Genomic DNA, 18,222 nt, shown 5'->3' with positions numbered 1-18,222 from the left:
ATATATATATATATATATATATAAATATATATATAGTAACAATGCTTTTTTAAAACTTCATATTCAACAAAGAATCCTGAGGAAAACGAAGTATCACTGTTTTCACAAAAATATTAAGCAGCACAACTGTTTTCATCATTGATAATCATAAAAAATGTTTCTTGAGCAGCACATCAGCATATTATAATAATTTCTGAAGGATCATGTGACACTGAAGACTGGAGTAATGATGCTGAAAATTCAGCTTTGCATCACATAAATAAATTACATTTTAATATATATTCAAATAGAAAACAGTTTATTTAAATTCTAATAACATTTGACTATTTTTACAGTATTTTTTATCAAATAAATGCAGAAAAGCAAGAGACTAATTTCAAAAACATGCCCCCAACCCCAAACATTTGATCTTACTACTACCTGAATACTGTGTAGTTTCTACTGTATACTACAAAGATAACATCAAACAGGAGTATGCTACATTATCACATGACCTCATTACCTTGCATATTTATTTGACTGAATAGCATACAGTTATGAACTATGTTTTTTTGGAAGGCTGATTAAGAAACAGATGTGAAATTGTGACTTCTGGCTCATCAATTACCCTGGTATTGGAAGGTCAAGGTCAAGATACACTCATACAGTGTGCTGTGTTGCATACTGCACATTTTTAAAAATGATTCGTATTTCATGCGTACTGAAAATACCTGGCTGATTGTGCAGTATTTCATATTTCACTTCATCATTTAAAAGTACTCGCGTGAGCTTCTTAAATCATTTGGAAGCTCTTCTAACTGTTTTTCCTGTGTATGTCAGCTGGGTGTCGACAGTATGGTCCAGATGTTCCAGTTCCTGTGGGTGGGGCTTCAGAGAGAGGCGGGTCTCCTGTCAGCAGGTGGAGGCATCGGGGAGCGTGAGGGTTTTGTCCAGCACAGCGTGTGAAGGATCTCCTCGACCTGAAGACAGGGAGGAGTGCAGCTCACACACGTGCGTGGAGTGGCTCACCGGCCCCTGGGGGAAGGTACGTTTACTGCCACTTTTATATTCATTCTAACCTCTTTAATGCAGAAAAATGATCTAGAGTAGTGTATATAACTAATGATAGAACAATATATTAGTCAGGCCGATTAGTCGTTTGATATCTGGCAATAATGACATTAATTGTGATTTTTTTTTTTTTTTATCCATAATGTTGTTTAAAGCTAAAGTGTGTAATTTTTGCAGCACTAAATTGAATTTTCATGGAAAAAATTGTGCATTGTAATATTTTTTTAAACTGATTTTGAAGCACTTCTGACTTTGAACTGTTCTTTCTGTGTAAGTCAGTTGTGATTAATGAGCTTGAAGTAAAGCAGCATTTTGTAACATCTCTTTTTTAACTCATTATTTGGCTGTACTCCATAAATTGAAAGCATTTATACATAAAATTGAATCACAAAATGCGAAATAAATTGTTTTTTTTTTTTAATTGACGCTGGTTGAAATTCATGCTTTCATGAAAATTCATGCTTTTTTTCCTGTGTATGTCAGCTGGGTGTCGACAGTATGGTCCAGATGTTCCAGTTCCTGTGGGTGGGGCTTCAGAGAGAGGCGGGTCTCCTGTCAGCAGGTGGAGGCATCGGGGAGCGTGAGGGTTTTGTCCAGCACAGCGTGTGAAGGATCTCCTCGACCTGAAGACAGGGAGGAGTGCAGCTCACACACGTGCGTGGAGTGGCTCACCGGCCCCTGGGGGAAGGTACGTTTACTGCCACTTTTATATTCATTCTAACCTCTTTAATGCAGAAAAATGATCTAGAGTAGTGTATATAACTAATGATAGAACAATATATTAGTCAGGCCGATTAGTCGTTTGATATCTGGCAATCTATTTTTGAGATCATTGGATTAGGCTGGTAGCCAATATAGCAGATATTCTAGATATTGATGGGAACCAAGGAAAACCTGTTTTGGTCAGCAATTGTCCATAATTATTTTATATTCTGTGGATTTTCTGCTAATCCGTTACACGACCATGCAAAACTATGGGGTTTGTAAGATGCTTTTAATGTTTAAAGTCTCTTCTGCTCACCATGGCTGCATTTAATTTATCAAAAATATTGTAAAAAGAGTAATATTGTGAAATATAAATTACTGTTCTATTTGATAGATAACCTATTTTATAGGTTGCTGAATTTTCTTCAGTGTCACATGATCCTTCAGAAATCACTCTAAAATGATTATTTGCTTCTCAAAAAAAAACACACAATTTTTTTATTATTATTATTATCAGCGTTTAAAAATGGTGCTGCTTAATATGTGGAAAACATACATTTTTCAGTATTGTATGAATGTAAAGTTCAAAAGAACAGCATTTATTTGAATTAGAAATATTTTATAACACTTTAAATATTTGTCGCTTATAACTTCATTGATCATTTCTTCATAAAAGTGTTGCTTTTTTAATTCCAGTTTGTCATTATTTGTTATTTGTCAATTATTTGTACTTTTTAAAATTGTATTTATTGAATTTTACTTCAGTCAAAGGTGATATTCAGTGAGGAAAAACATTAAGGCAGAATTCGATCCCCCTCCCCATTGGGAATTGATTGGATTGTGACGTATTAGGAAAGTAAATTAGGTTACTTGAATATTTAATAACTTAATGATTCATGCAAAAAAATCTAAAAAGTGAAGTTATGAAATTACTAATAAAAAATACTGACCAGTTACAGATTCTAAAAATATGCACTTCTTACACAATCATATAACGTTTCATGTTATTTGCCAGATACCCATAATCAGTTTTATATAGCTTATGCCTGTTTAGTATCAAAGCAGCTGCATTTGTTGATTTCCATCTTCATCATATTTCCTGTCATGCTGTGGTGGTGATGTAAGTCACGTGATGTGTTCAACAGTGCACAGGTCGATGTCTGGGGCCTGCGGGGGCCACGCAGAGCAGAACCGTCTCATGCAGACACTTCAGCAACTCCACGTCCAAAACATGCAACCCAAAAGAAAGGTTGCCAGACTTTCAGCATCACTTATTCTCCCGTGCTGTTAATGTGTTATTTCTCATGATCTGATTCTCAAACACCTTTCAGGCCGTCATCCGTGAGGAACTGCTCGTCCGAGATGTGTGACGTGCGCTGGACGGTGTTCCCATGGAGGACGTGTACCGCGGCGTGCGGCAGCGGCTTCCAGTCCCGCCGGGTGGAATGCGTCCATCGGCAGAACAAGAAAACCCTCCCTGACCAGCACTGCGCCTGGCAACGGCGGCCTTCTACCTGGCAACACTGCAACATCACTTCCTGTGGCAGTGGGTCTATTCATTTTAGCTCTCAAAACACCTTGTTATAAACCAGAGCGTCAGTACGAGGAATGTTTGCCCTCGTTCGCCACCTTGAGAGCGTTCATGTTTTATTAGGGAAGATATTAGCGACCTGAGGTCCAAATATATTGGCTTGTTCCGTCTCTCTCGAAGTCCAAGTTATCACAACGTCCCAAGAGAACTCACTCTCGTTCGTGGGTTTTTCTAAGCTCGGTCATTTCAGGAATCCCGTCTGTCCAAACGTCTGCTTTTTGTTCTTCGCTCTTCTGCGGTGAAACTTAATGAAACTTAATTTTTGTGTCACCTAGCTGGTTTCTGGGTGCAGAAATATTTAATAAGACAACACCAATAAATGAACTTATATTGTTTGTATTGTATAGAGTGTGAAGCCTCGGTCACGCTAGACTTTGAGCTCGAAATGTTGCTTCACACCACAGTGAACAGGATATGATATCACGCTCTAAGGATTCTCTTTTTGAGAAAAAATAAATCACTATGCAAATGATAATACATTTAAAAAGTGGAAATATACTGTGGACATCTACTCTGCTTTCCTGCAACACTGCTTTGTTTTCTTTGACTTGAGGTCAATCTGTGACGTTTAGATGGTCTGTTGGTCACATTTCTTTGTGCTACGTGAAGTTGTAGGACAGAGTTCAGCAAACTTGAGTTTGCATTTCTGGTTTCCCACGATTCTATTGGAGCAAGTCCCAAAATTTCACAACAATCTTTGTGAAAAATCGATCCAAGATCCAAGGTGGACAAAGCATGAGAAACAGGAGCAGGTGTCTCACATCATAGATGTTACTGTAGGGTGTATGTAACAAGGTTTGTTAGATACGGGAAGGAGGAGGTGGGAACTGGCTCAACATAAACATAAACTTTAATTAAGAACTCAAAAATAAACAAGCTTAATAAACATAGTGTTCTAGGCCTGGACCTCTCTCATTTGCACTCACAGTTGTTATTTTATTGTATTTATTATTTTATTTTTATGTGCTCTCTGTAGAGTATAAAGTAAATTAAAAAGTGTACATATATTTAACCTATATGAAAATATATTAATAACAATGAATAATAATAAAAAATAGTTAATAATAATAATAATAATGTTATTAATGCTATTATTATTATTATATTGTAGTTTCGCTGTTGTTGTTAGCCACTTATTATTATTATTATTTTATAACAAAATATTATTATTATTATTATTATTATTAAACACCAACAAAAGATGTTTATTATTTATCTTTTCATTTTTTTAATTAGTTTTTTGTTTAACTAGTTAATTAATTCATTGTTAATTCAGTTCATTGTTTAAAAAATAATAATAATAAATGCTATTATTTGCAAACTCATCCACTATTTTCTGTTTATTTGTCTTTGTTTGAATATGTTTAAATTTGCTTTTTTTTGCCAATTAACGTGTGGATTGTGCTTTTGAAAAGTACGATTTCTAAAGGTGTAATTTGAATAAGCTTGGTTTTGTTTGGTATCTCTGCAGGTGAGTGTAAGGACCGAACCCACTACTGTCCTGTGGTGAAACGTCTCAAGCTTTGCTCCGTGGACCTGTACCGGCAACGCTGCTGCCAGACCTGCTCACAGGACACCAGCGCCACCTAGTGACACAAGAGCACAAGAGCCCAAAATAACAGATGCCCTTTTCAGTCACCGCACTGATCTCTCTCCTAAAGCAGAATATTGTTCAATCGTACAAACCCTTGGACACCTAGAGTGTATGGACTAAAAGGTATTTGGACTACACTTCACTGGATGCTTTCCCACAATCATCAGAAGTCCAAAGAGAAAATCACTCTTCACCAGCTTTCTCAGCAGATCTTGTTTTATCTTGCCCTGAAAGTGATATTATATGTGCATTAATTTAAGATTTTTTACTTATGGATATGAGAGGACAAATCTTCTCGGACCATTCACCGATGTGATGGAAATGAAAATAAAAGCATCGTGTGTGTACATGATGTACTGCTACTAATAATATCAGTGGTGTACAGCCTGAAGTATTAAGAGAGACATTATTAATTTTTTTTTTCTTACAGAGTCCTACCTTAAAGTAAACATGAAATACTGTCACAACCCATTCTACTTCTCTAATTTGCTTACTTCAGAGTCAAACAGGATATTCAACGAGAAAAATGTAGAGCGGAGCTTTATTCTGTCTATTAGGACTTGATTGGCTCATGAATGGAGTCATGTGGTCAGAGGGGAGGAGTTAGAGAAGTAAGAAAGGTTTGTGATTTCAGCCGAAAAGGGAAATCGTTTAAGAGGGGAAGCATGTTTTACAGCATCTTATTTCCACCACGGAATGAGAAAATAAAAATGGTAATTGTGACTTATCTCCGACATTTTTTTGATCTCATTTCTGAGTTTATATCTTGCAATATGGACTTTTTATCTCAATTTTGAGTTTATATCTCACACTTTTTTCTTGCAATTCTGTTAAGAAAAGTCTAAAATGTGAAATATAAACTCACAAGAAATAAGTAAGAATTGTAAGAAAATTTTAAGAAAAAAAGGTAATTGCAACTTTTTATCCCACAATTTGGACTTTTTTACAATTGCAAATTTATATCTCAAATTTCAGACTTTTCTTCTTAGAATTGCAAGTTTTTTATCTTGCAATTGCGAGTTAACATCTCGTAATTATGACTTTTTACTCAGAACTGGAAATTTATATCTCTCAATTATGAGTTTATATCTTGCAGAATTGTGAAAAAATCCGAATTGTGAGCTATAAACTCAATTAAAAGGTCATAATTGTCAAATAAAGTCACAGTTATTTTTATTTTTTTTTATTCTTTGGTGGAAATAAGCTTCCATTAAGTTATTTTGATAAACATTATGAAGACAAACATTTTTATTTTATTTGGAATAACACGCACTGATAAATCATGCACAATAAGAGCAGTAGCATGTTTTAAGGAAGTAGAAAGGGTCCGTTTTGTTCTCATGTTGACTTTAATATTAAATAATGATGTTTTAATATGGACGTAGAATGTATGACAGAAAACCCATTGACTGACTGAAATGGCATGTGCCATAAAAGTCACATTTCTCCAGCCGTCTTTTAGATGTATGTTTTGTGTTCAACCAATGTGCTGCATTGTAAAATATGTCTTGTATATAATGTGTTTCTAAGTGCAATATTGTACATTGAGTGTAGAAAGTCTGGATTTTATTTTCTTACGTGGTTTAGTTTGTCTTTATAATCCATATTTAAGATTAAACACAACACAGACCTATGTACTTATAGCACTTGAAGTGAATTATTCATATCTCTAATATAATGGTTTCCTACTGGCCTTTATGCATGCATTTTTTTAGTACATCAACAAATGTTGTACATAAGCCACTCACTGAATTTATCCATGAATTTAATCCATTGCATTTTATTGGTTCAGTATGTGGAGGAAGCGCCAGTTTTGGTACTATTCACGTCAATATTGCAAACAGTCTATGTGATACAAATACAATAAATACAGTTTTACCAATCAGTTTATATCTCTTCATTATTATTGATCTTTTTTATTCTATATTGTGGTTAAAACAATCAATTATTGTGTAATGTTTAGAGCGTGTTTTGTGTTAACTACACTGTCATTAAAACGGCTGCATTTATTTGATCAAAAATACAGTAAAAACTGTAATATTGTGGAATATTATTACAATTTAAAACAACTATTTTCTATTTGCATATATTTTAAAATGTAATTTATTCCTGTGACTCCAAAGCTGAATTTTCAGCATCATTCCTCCAGTCTTCAGTGTCACATGATCCTTCAGAAATCATTCTAATATGCTCATTTGCTGCTCAAGAAACATTTCTGATTATTATCAATGTTGAAAATGTCATGCGGCTTCATATTTTTGTGGAAACCGTGCTACATTTTTTTAAGACTTCAAAAGAAGAGTCTATTTGAATGATAGAAAAAATCATTTGTGTCTATTGTGTCTAATGTCTATTTTTTAAAAATAGACATTCTTTGTAACATGTCTATGCTGTCACTTTTGAATAATTCAATGTGTTCTTGCTGAAGAAAAGGTTTAATTTCATTTTAAAATGTAAACTTTTACATGGTAGTGTAGAAGTGATTTTGATATTTAACTAATTAACCGGTATTGTCAAAAACTTATTTATTTGACATATTATAGTACTTTCACTGCATATTTTATATCCTACATAACTGTACTGCAGTTTCATCCTAATGAACATTAAAAACTAGCTAAAATGTTAAACTATGCATAATCAATGTTTAATGAAATAGTTCAACCCACTGACCTTTAATCGTAATTCATTACAATTCCCTGTAACATTACAATAATTTAGAGAGATCATATTGTATGCTGGTTTCCTTTTATAGAAACAACATGATGACTTTCTTAAGCTGTCAAGACCATTTCCTTCGGTGTCTCAAACTTGTCAGCGGACGTCATCTTGCGGAAAAAGCGGTGGCCTCGATCGTCACAATTATCGAAAACAAACCCCGGTGGATACTCGAAACCGGCCAGACACATGCTGATCTTCTTGGGCGTGAACTCTGTGCAGTACATGGTCTCGTTCTGTAGGGGAGCGTCGGTCCACAGTGGTGTGTTTTGGGGCTTGAAGCTGAAACTAGGCTGAGGTTCATGCTGAATGAAATGGGCCCTGAAAGTGGTCAGATCTTCTATTTTCCCACTGGCTCGCTGGATTTCCTCTTTTTTCCGAATCATGCTTTGACGCTGCGCCACCCACGGCTGGAAGTCATCTCTCATGGTGGTGTTTCCCTGAAAGGGCCTGGAGGACTTAGTGGGAAGTGAGAAGGGTTTGGCGGAAATGAAGGGCTGGATTTGGTGCTTGATGTAGTCTGTGTGCGAGGTGGTAGTCAGGTCCATGTGCTCCGTTGGACTCGTGTACTCCACCGACTTCTGCATCTGTCGGAGAGATACGGGCCACTGCTGGAAACGGTCACGGAATTCCGTGCTGCCCTGGAAGGGCTTGTTGGTGGCCACTTTGAGCAGCTCAGGCTTGCAGCTTTTGGTTGGCTGACTCGGCAGGCCTTGATAGTCTTGTCGTTGGGTGGTGAGGTCCTGGAAAGGTTGGCTGCTGGGTTTGTATTCTATTGGCGGTTGAATGTACCGGGCTTCTAGAGCGTGTGGAACATATGAGAGCTTGTTGCTGGTCATGTTTTCGAAAGGAGTATCGGATAGCTTGGCTATGTTAGGGGGCTTGTAGCTCTCTCGTGGCACGAGGCCCCGGTGGATGAAATCGTCCTGGAATGTCGTGGAATTCTCAAACTTTGCAGAAGGGGGTTGAAATGGTGTGTCAGGCTTAGTCAGTTCCCGTCTGCTGATCTCCCACTGACGAAAATCCTCTTTAAAACATCATACACAACTTTTACTAACAAAGGCATTTACTTTTTATGCATTTCACTTGAGTTTTAAACAAGCTTTTGTACTGTGTACTGAAAATATTGTTGGCTTTTATGATATACAGTACTACCATTCATACTCTAAGTTTGGGGTTGGTAAAATGTTTTAATATTTTTTTAAATAAGCCTTTTACGCTCACCAAGGCTGCATTTATTTGATCAGAAATACAGTAATATTGTGAAATATTATTACAATTTAAAATAACTGTTGTTTATTTGAATATACTTTAAAATGTAATTTATTCCTGTGATGCAAAGCTGCATTTTCAGCATCATTCCTCCAGTCTTCAGTGTCACATCATCCTTCAGAAATCATTCTAATATGCTGATTTGCTGCTCAAAAAACATTTATTATTATTATTATTATCAATGCTGAAAATGGTTGTGCTGCTTAATATTTTTGTGGAAATCATGATAGATTTTTTTTCAGGATTCTTTGACGAATAGAACAAACAGCAAAGTCTTTACTGTCCCCTTTGATCAATTTAATGTATCCTTGCCGAATAAAAGTATACTTTTTTTTAATAAATAACCAAAATAAATAAATAAAAAATTAATACAAATCTTACTCACCCCAGACCTTTGAACAGTAGTGTTTATGATGTTCCTTGCTGAGTATAAATACATTCAAATCTTAATAAACTTGATTATCATTCAAGTAACAGTTGATAACTATATGTGGTTGTTAATACAATACTCCAGTTGTTCAGTATGTATTCTGAAACCGCATGCTCAGAAAGCATCACATGACCTAACTGACCTAGATTGTCATTACCTGTATAGGTGGGTACGGTGTCCAGTTTTGCATTTGTGGTATGTACTCTCTCTTTAGGACGCAAAGGAACAAATGGTTGCACTTCATATGGGTTGAAGTCTTGTTTATAGGTCGTTCCTAAGTCAATCTCTCCAGGCTTGGGCTTGTATTCGGCCTGAAGCTTCTCAGGGCGACGGGTGACCATATACGGGATATAGTCCATCCTATACATACAGTTAAAGAAAAACAAAAAAGGTTATGTGACATTCTGAAGCCAACAGAAGGACATGGAGGAGTTGTTTTAAGATTTAGTTTACTGCCACTTTGCATTTCTTTTTCTTCTTCTTCAATTAAAAAAAATAAAAAATTGATCCAGTCCTAGTGAGTAGGTCAGTTGTTAATGTACGTATAAAACTCAGTAAATAATTTGATTAAAGATTAGCCACGAATTCCCAGAATGTACCTGAAGGTGGTTGTCCCTTCCATTGTGTCCTGATGAGCTTTATACTGCAGTTGGGGCTTGAGGCTCTTGGGCTGTGTGTGCCCTTTATAGGCGGGATACTTCTCGGAGTACTCTGACAACACATTAGTCTGACTGCCTTTCTTGTAAAGTGCCGTGGGTTGGTGTGTGCAATGGTGGCGGCTGAAGATAATAGAGAAGCATTTAAGGCAGAGGAGCCAAAAATAATAATTGATACTTTTGAGAAGACATAAACTCATTAATATGTCGTTCACCAAGAGATTCTTGTCAGTTTCCGCAGTACTTTTACTGAACATGTTTTGTGTAGTCCAGAGCAACAGATATACAACAAATTCTGTCACTAACTAAAGCCCCCATCAAATACACGCTTGATTCTTCATATTATTTTCTTTGCACTACACGTGTATTGAGGACTTGCATTTGCTTCAAACTGAAAGCAATTAATTAAATTAAAATGTACATCAAATTAAATTGACTACTTGACATTTTCTTCACTATTTCCCAATTAATTATGCAACGATATAAAATGGGAAATAACATTAAACAAAATAATTTTTTCAAAATTAATTATCGTAATTTATTTGTTTTTAATTTCCAAACCATTATTAAAATGTATTCAAATAAGTTAAATATTCAATTAATTGCACTTTTCTGTCCGTCAAGATTTGTTTTCCGACTTTGTTCCATTAACGTTAACTTACTTGATATTCCTTCCACCATTTACTACGGTGGCCGTGAAGTGCAAAACAAATCACAATTCTGAAAACAAAATAACAAATTACAAACGCAAATGCAAGTCTAAAAAACAAAATAACAATTCAGAAAGCACAACAACAATTCGGAAAACATTATAACAAGTCAGAAAACACAATGACAAATCCGAAAACAAATTAACAAGTCAGAAAACACAATGACAAATCGAAGAACCAGCCGAAGAACAGCAGAGCCGTGGTAGAAAGTTCGGAGATGGTATTAAAGTAGCTCAGTTTAAATGTATTGTATGAATTGCCCTTACTATGGAATAAAAGATGCGGAGTGTCTATTTACATTTAGTTAAAAGTGACTGTAAAATATCAGCTCCAGTGGCGCAGATGGATAAGGGCGTGTTGTTGGCTTTTTGACATGATCGACCCGGGTTCGATCCCACTTTCTGAATTGTTATTTTGTTTTTTAGACTTGCATTTGCGTTTGTAATTTGTTATTTTGTTTTCAGAATTGTGATTTGTTTTGCACTTCACGGCCACCGTAATTTACCCATCAATTATCCAAAGCACATTCTCGGACTTCAAACATTACTACAAAAACAGACAAACACACTCAAAAATACTCTTACCCACAGCTGCACATCTCACAGATACAAAGCCGCGTCATTTTCCTCGGTTTATTGAGGAAAATTATTAACTTTCCTCACTTTACTGACTGCTTGCTGGCGTTGTCATGTACTAAGCGTCCCGTTTCCCCGGCAACTAATGTTTGCGGCGTCCTGGTGATGACGCAGCGTAACGTATTACGTATGACGCGTGCGACGGGCACTACGCACATTTGCGCTTCCTGGACTAGAGGTAACACGTGAGTGTCTGTTATCATTTTTTTATGCTTATGGTATTAAAGATTATTCAGTGTATATCAGTTCTATGTTTGCTGAGGATGCGCCTTTTATTTTTACGACATTATATATGCGGTGAATGTTAAGTTTCTTTAACAGTCTGTCAGTTTTAATTGAATGGACGTTGTTTTGAAAAGTTGCACATGCTTGTGTCAAATGAGTCTGTGTTTGAGTGAATGTGTGAAATAATGTGCCATTTATCACCAAAACACACGCGGGGTTGTTTATAAAGATCGACATTTAGAAACTGATCGACACATTCTGTGTTTAAGAAAGAATTTGGACACACATAACAAATAGATAACAAAATGTCAAACCAAATGGCGTTTAAAAGACAGACCTAACCATTCAGAGTTGATTTTTATGCCCAAACCACCACTTTTCACCCTGTACCATCCATAACCACGACTGTCCTCTTTATGTGTCGTTATGTATTGTGTTTATGACAACACTAATTCTAAATTGTTGACGAATGTGGTGAAGCATTCTAGAATATATGACCTTTTTAAGCAACTTAAGCTCAAATGCATGCTTTTTGGGGTTGCTGTATATGTATTTGCACTAATAATGAAATGATCTTCACCTCTTGTGCTTCATCTTCATGGTATAGAAAGTCAAAATGGGTCACACAAGTTTGGAGAAGATAATTGCACTGCAGAAGAAAACATCACGCATCAGGAATCTGTGCATTCTTGCTCATGTAGATCACGGTGAGTTTAAAGGATGCTGATGTGTGTCAGATCTTTGTTTTTATTAACTGTTTGGCGTCTACCACAAGATTTTAGTTAAAACTTGAAACTTTGTGTTTGTAAATGTGTGTTGCCCATAGGGAAGACGACATTAGCAGACTCCCTGGTGGCAAGTAATGGAATTATCTCCAGTCGTTTAGCTGGAAAGGTAAGTGGACCTACAGAGAACTGATCAGTGATTAGCCTAATAACATCTGCACCATTACTTATACTTTTTTTCCCAATATACAGCACTGTGCAAAAGTCTTAGGCCATTAGTATTTTCACCAACAACAAAAAAAATGGTTTTAAGTCAGTTATTTCTATCTTTTGCTGTAGTGTGTCAGTAGGAAATGTCAGTTTACATTTCCAAACATTTCTTTTGCCATTAATTATAATAATCCAGTGAGATTTTTGTATGCACAAGGAGTCTGACGACAGCCAGTGCTCCACACAGAGACCTGATCTCACCATCATCCAGTCCGTCTGAGATTACATGAAGAAACAGAACAAACTGAGACAGACTAAATCCAGAAGAACTGTGCCAACGTCTCCAAGGCCATGTCCACATGTACATGTGTTTTTCCTTCTTCCGTTTTAAAAAAAATCTCTGTCCACATGAAAACGCAAACGCATGCTATGAAGCACTGTCAAGAGCATGCCAAACCAACAGGTGGCGATATAATCTCAACCGTAAAGCCATGTTGGCCAATCAGAAGCCTGAAAAAGTCTCCAGTAGGCGGAGATAAAAGTGCAGGCGCCGACGTCACAAGCCAAAAACGCCGGTTTCGCTGTCTACACGATAACACTGCAACCGGAGTTTTGGAAAATCTTCACCCTGGCAGGCGTTTTCAAAAATGTTCAGTTTCAGTGACCTGCTGCTGCGTTTGCGTGTGAACGAATGGCCTAACCGCGTAGAAAAAGCTGCGGTTTTAAAAATAACCGCGTTCGTGTGGACAGGGCCCAAGATGCTTCATGAAACCTTCCTACAAAGCTAACTGAAAAACTATGTGCAAGTGTACCTCGGACAAAAGCTGTTTTAAACTAAAAGGATGGTCACACCAAATGTTGATTTGATTTAGTTAATTGAAGTTCATTGATAAAAAAAATCTATTTATGACATTATTTTTGAAAGCATCCTCAATTTACAGGATTTTTACACAAGTGCCTAAAACTTTTCACAGTACTGTAGCTTGGTTTCTTGAAGTGTCTTGGCGACGATATTTCCTACTGACACACTACAACAAAAGATAGAATTAACTGCATTAAAACCATTTTTTTGTTGGTGAAAATGCTAATGACCTAAGACTATTGCACAGTACTGTATTTTGTGTGTTTTTAAATTAAAATATTATTTATTATGATAAAATTATGATAATCTATCTTTAGCTACATTTTGTTATTGATGTTGTTGGTAAGTAAAACTATAAAAAAAATCACATTTATTAATTAATTTAAAACAAAAAATATAAATTTTAGATGAAAAACGTAAACGAACCTAAGCAATGAATAAAATTATAAATAAATAAATATGTTAATTTGAAGTACTCATTTAAACTGAAATAAAATACATTAAAACTAAATAGACATTAAAAATCAAAAACTAATAAAAAGTACAAAAGCACATAACAACTAAAACCTAAACTAAAATGAAAAATGAAACCTGAAAATATAAAAATATAAGCTAATTCAAAATATGAATAGAGACTGTAATATCATATAAATAATACTGAAATAATATTGATTGTCATATTAATAAATAGGTTTCACTAATCTCAGAAATTTACAACTCATGACTCATTAAAATAACTTTTTGCAGGCTCTTGAATGTAGTCAGCATTTCTATTTTTTATTTATTTTGTCAAACAAACATAGTCCTATCCCTGTCCTTCCCTAACTTCAACCCCAACCATTAACAACCCTTAAAGGAGACATATTATGCCCCTTTTCACAATATGTAATATACGTCTCTGGTGTCCCCACAATGTGTCTGAAGTTTCAGCTCAAAATACTCCACAGATCATTTATTATAGATGCACCAGGGACCTGATTATAGCACTTAAAACCTGGAAAAGTCAGATTTTCATGATATGTCACCTTTGAAACCAGAGGGAAATAATTGGATTGCTTAATTTAAAAAATAATGTAAAAATTAGCCTTCATGCAAAATACAGTATCATTTTCCCCTTTTGTTTTGGATGTGAAATAAGACTCCGACATGTCCTTTCTGTCTGTTCCTGTAGCTGAGATATCTGGACAGCAGAGAAGATGAGCAGATCAGAGGAATCACTATGAAGTCCAGCGCTATTTCATTACAGTACACAACAGGTAATGGCCACTGCGGTCTGTAGCTTTACTGATCCAGCAGCATGTACTGCTCATGTACTCACGGTTAAGATCTGTCGTTGTCATTGCAGGAGGAAACGAGTACCTCATTAATCTGATCGACTCTCCCGGTCACGTGGACTTCTCCTCTGAGGTGTCCACTGCCGTCAGACTGTGTGATGGGGCCATTGTTGTTGTTGATGCCATCGAGGGAGTGTGTCCGCAGGTATCATCCGTGATTTGAGCGTGTTTTCACATGCAAGTTTTACTGTATTAGTTTTATTGTGTTTCAAAATATGAGTGAAAGTGACGTGACATGTGGCCAAGTATGGTGACCCACACTCGGAATTAGTGCTCTGCATTTATCCCATCCAAAGTGCACACACACAGCAGTGAACACGTGGCCTAATGGTCAGAGAGTCGGACTCGTAACCCAAAAGGTTGCGGGGTTCGAGTCTCGTACCGGCAGGGATTGTGGGTGGGGGGAGTGAATGTACAGCGCTCTCTCCCACCTTGTGCTCTCTTCCACCTTCAATACCACGACTGAGGTGCCCTTGAGCAAGGCAACCTTTGGGTTACGAGTCCGACTCTCTAACTATTAGGCCACGGCTTCCCCGAGTGCATAGAAATGACACACTTTAAGAATTGCAATGACTATTACACACTTTTTATTTGGTCATCATTTTATTTGGTAATTTCCTAAAGACTGTTTTTGGTTTTAATTTAATGTAAAAATAGAGGTAATTAAATGGCTTCTCATTAACATTTACAACATTAGAGTTTGTAAGTTTGAGTCGTGTCCTTCGTTTGCATTTCAGTGAATTGATTCTTTGTTCAAAACACTGATTCCTGATTTGTGTTATAACTCAGTGTTTGCCAGACATCAAATGTTCATGAAAGTTATCATTAATCACAATGCTATAGATTAAGTAAAAATATATTAGAAATCTAGATTTTTTTGTATTAAACATCCTGAATCTACTTGACAGCTATGCTTGTGCGGTCGAAATGATGGTTCTGTTTTTAAAACTTCTACACCATTTCTTTCTTTTCTGCTTTAGACACAAGTTGTTCTACGACAGGCTTGGCTGGAGAATATCCGTCCTGTTCTTGTCATCAACAAAATCGACCGGCTGATCGTGGAGCTGAAACTCACTTCACAGGAGGCGTTCACTCACCTGCAGAAAATACTCGAGCAGGTGAGTCAGAGCTCCAAAACACGGCTGAATCTCTGGAACAAACTAGTACAAACATGGATTTTGAAAGGCATTGTGTGTGAAAGAGGAGTCATGTCATGTGTATGTTTTTTTTTTAGGTCAACTTGCATTCTGCAGAAAATGTTATTCTTGTTTTATTTGTTTACATATTTTTATATGATTTATATAACATCAGTATTGGGCTCAGTACGATTTTTAAAATAAATTGATAATTTTATTTAGCAAAGACACATTAAATTGATCAAAAGTGACAGCAAAGACATTTATAATGTTACAAAAAGTTACATTTTAAATGAATGCTGTTCTTTTGAACTTTCTATTTATTCTGAAAAAAATCAAGGTATCTGGTTTCCACAAAAATATTGTTTTCATCACATTGATAATAATCAGAAATGTTTCATGAGCAGCAAATCAGCATATTAGAATGATTTCTGAAGGATCATGTGACACTGAAGACTGGAGGAATGATGCTGAAAAGTCAGCTTTGATCACAGGAATAAATTACATTTTAAAATATTATCAATTTAAATTGTTAATAATATTTAATGAATAATTCATCAATAAATTAAATCATTTTAAATTGTAATAATATTTAACAATATTATTTTACAATATTTCTACTGTATTTTTGAATTAATGCAGCTTCTTTCAAAAACATAAAAAATCAGCATTTTTGCAGGTGTGTTTTTGACTGAGGAGGATGTTTTGACTTATGAAAGTTACACTTTTTTTCATAGCCCAAAGATCAAGGATATTTTGATAATTTTCGTGATATGACCCTTTGAAGTGTCACTGAACCACGTTTCTGGACAAAGATGAAATTCTAAGGCTTTAAATGTTTGTTTCTGTCTGTTCTGTAGGTGAATGCAGTTACCGGCTCGTTATTCACCTCTAAAGTCCTGGAGGAGCGAGCAGAGAAGGACGCAGAAGCTCAGAGCAGCTGTACAGAGAACAGCAGTGCAGATCAGGTGTACGACTGGAGCGCAGGTTTAGAAGAAACAGATGACTCTGACCTCTACTTCAGTCCTGACCGTGGAAATGTGGTGTTTGCCAGCGCTATAGATGGCTGGGGCTTCAGGTACATCTTGCGCTTTCTCAAACAGAGGGTGCTTTCACATTTCATTAAATTAATTTGTCAGAATATTTTATCAAAAGCAGCTTACATGGTTGGCTTTCCCGCTTTACATCTTGCCAATGGTTGTAGTACTTACGATAGCTCACAAGATGGCGATACTATACTAGATTTCAACCTTATAATGTATTGCACATTTTTGTGGTGTTACATAATGCTGGTTTTAGATACTTGAAATAAGTAAAGTACTAATATGACTAGTGTAGGTGGATATATCTTGCTCTCCCCTGGTGAGGATGTTTTTTGCACTAAAGCTTATTACTTTCAGCATGTTTTATACTGTAAAAGCACTCCAGACTCAAGGACCTTTTTACAGTTTTAAGATTAAAAGAATAGGTCACTCAAAAAGTTGGATATCATTTACTGACCCTCATGTCATTCCAAGTCCTTTATCATGTTGTTGCTTTAGTAAAAACACAAAATATGATGTTAGACTAAATGTCTGAGCTGCTCTTTTCTATACAATGAAAGTGTAATGTGACATAGTGTACAAGTACTAAAGTGCTCCATACATCTTTTTATTTTCTTTTAAGATTAATTCTCATAGAGGGTATATTAGCATATGGGCTAGAAATACTTGTTTCAGTCCATTACCGTAAGGAGGCCTTGTTTTGAGATTTGAGTTATGTTGTGCTGAACTAATGCAAATGTGACGTATAAATCTCTCAAGCAGAAACACAAGAGTCTGAGTGTGCTTTTTATGTAGACCAGAAAAAAGTGACCTAGTTAGAAGTCAGACATGGACATCTAAACCAATTAAAAATGTTTTATAGCATTTTATAACAGTACAAACTTTAGCTTCAAATTCAGACATGATTATTTACAAACATGGTAGCACTTTACAATAAGGTTCCTTTTGTTAACATTAATACATTATTTAACATGAACTTACAATGATAAATATTTCTGAAGCATTCATTTAAATCAATTTAGTTGCAATATTTACTAATACATTATTAAAATCAAAAGTTGTATCTGTTAATGTTATTTAATGGATCTAAGCTAACATGAACTAACAATGAAGAGTCGTATTATTATTAACTAATGCCAACGTAGATTAATAAATACTGAAACAAAAGTATTGCTCATTGTTAATGTTATTGTAACCTTAATATATAGTGTTACCATGAACGTGTAATGGCACTTTGGATGGATGATTTAAGATATATTACATGCACTGTAGACTAATATAAATGGCATTCATATTTTTTTTCCTTTACATTTGTTCGTCAAATCAACA

At 35.7% G+C, this 18,222-nt stretch overlaps 3 protein-coding genes across 3 annotated transcripts in view; 2 read left to right on the top strand and 1 right to left on the bottom strand.

Moving 5' to 3' along the window:
• LOC107662271 (ADAMTS-like protein 3) overlaps positions 1-5,666 on the top strand; it is a 213,640-nt gene extending 207,974 nt beyond the window's left edge. The window contains exons 28-31 of the mRNA XM_016452223.1: positions 820-1,024; positions 2,901-3,004; positions 3,087-3,301; positions 4,818-5,666. Of these exons, the coding sequence (XP_016307709.1) occupies positions 820-1,024; positions 2,901-3,004; positions 3,087-3,301; positions 4,818-4,936 (643 nt within the window). The 3' untranslated portion in view covers positions 4,937-5,666. The remainder of the gene's footprint in view (positions 1-819; positions 1,025-2,900; positions 3,005-3,086; positions 3,302-4,817) is intronic.
• Positions 5,667-7,711: 2,045 nt separating this feature from the next.
• Positions 7,712-11,345, bottom strand: LOC107662353 (stabilizer of axonemal microtubules 2-like). Its single transcript, XM_016452339.1, has 4 exons — positions 11,308-11,345; positions 9,957-10,136; positions 9,515-9,717; positions 7,712-8,682 (listed from the first exon to the last, which is right to left on the bottom strand). Exons 1-4 carry the CDS (start codon positions 11,343-11,345, stop codon positions 7,712-7,714), a joined length of 1,392 nt encoding a protein of 463 aa, XP_016307825.1.
• Positions 11,346-11,511: 166 nt separating this feature from the next.
• Positions 11,512-18,222, top strand: part of efl1 (elongation factor like GTPase 1) — a 139,457-nt gene continuing 132,746 nt past the window's right edge. The window contains exons 1-7 of the mRNA XM_016452221.1: positions 11,512-11,536; positions 12,191-12,290; positions 12,410-12,477; positions 14,552-14,636; positions 14,726-14,859; positions 15,695-15,832; positions 16,711-16,928. Of these exons, the coding sequence (XP_016307707.1) occupies positions 12,200-12,290; positions 12,410-12,477; positions 14,552-14,636; positions 14,726-14,859; positions 15,695-15,832; positions 16,711-16,928 (734 nt within the window). The 5' untranslated portion in view covers positions 11,512-11,536; positions 12,191-12,199. The remainder of the gene's footprint in view (positions 11,537-12,190; positions 12,291-12,409; positions 12,478-14,551; positions 14,637-14,725; positions 14,860-15,694; positions 15,833-16,710; positions 16,929-18,222) is intronic.

The sequence above is a fragment of the Sinocyclocheilus anshuiensis genome, unplaced genomic scaffold (assembly GCF_001515605.1).
Source record: "Sinocyclocheilus anshuiensis isolate Anshui unplaced genomic scaffold, SAMN03320099.WGS_v1.1 scaffold579, whole genome shotgun sequence".
Taxonomy (NCBI): domain Eukaryota; kingdom Metazoa; phylum Chordata; class Actinopteri; order Cypriniformes; family Cyprinidae; genus Sinocyclocheilus; species Sinocyclocheilus anshuiensis.
The sequence above is the reverse complement of the archived record's forward strand: the minus strand, read 5'-3'. Positions and strand labels throughout refer to the sequence as shown.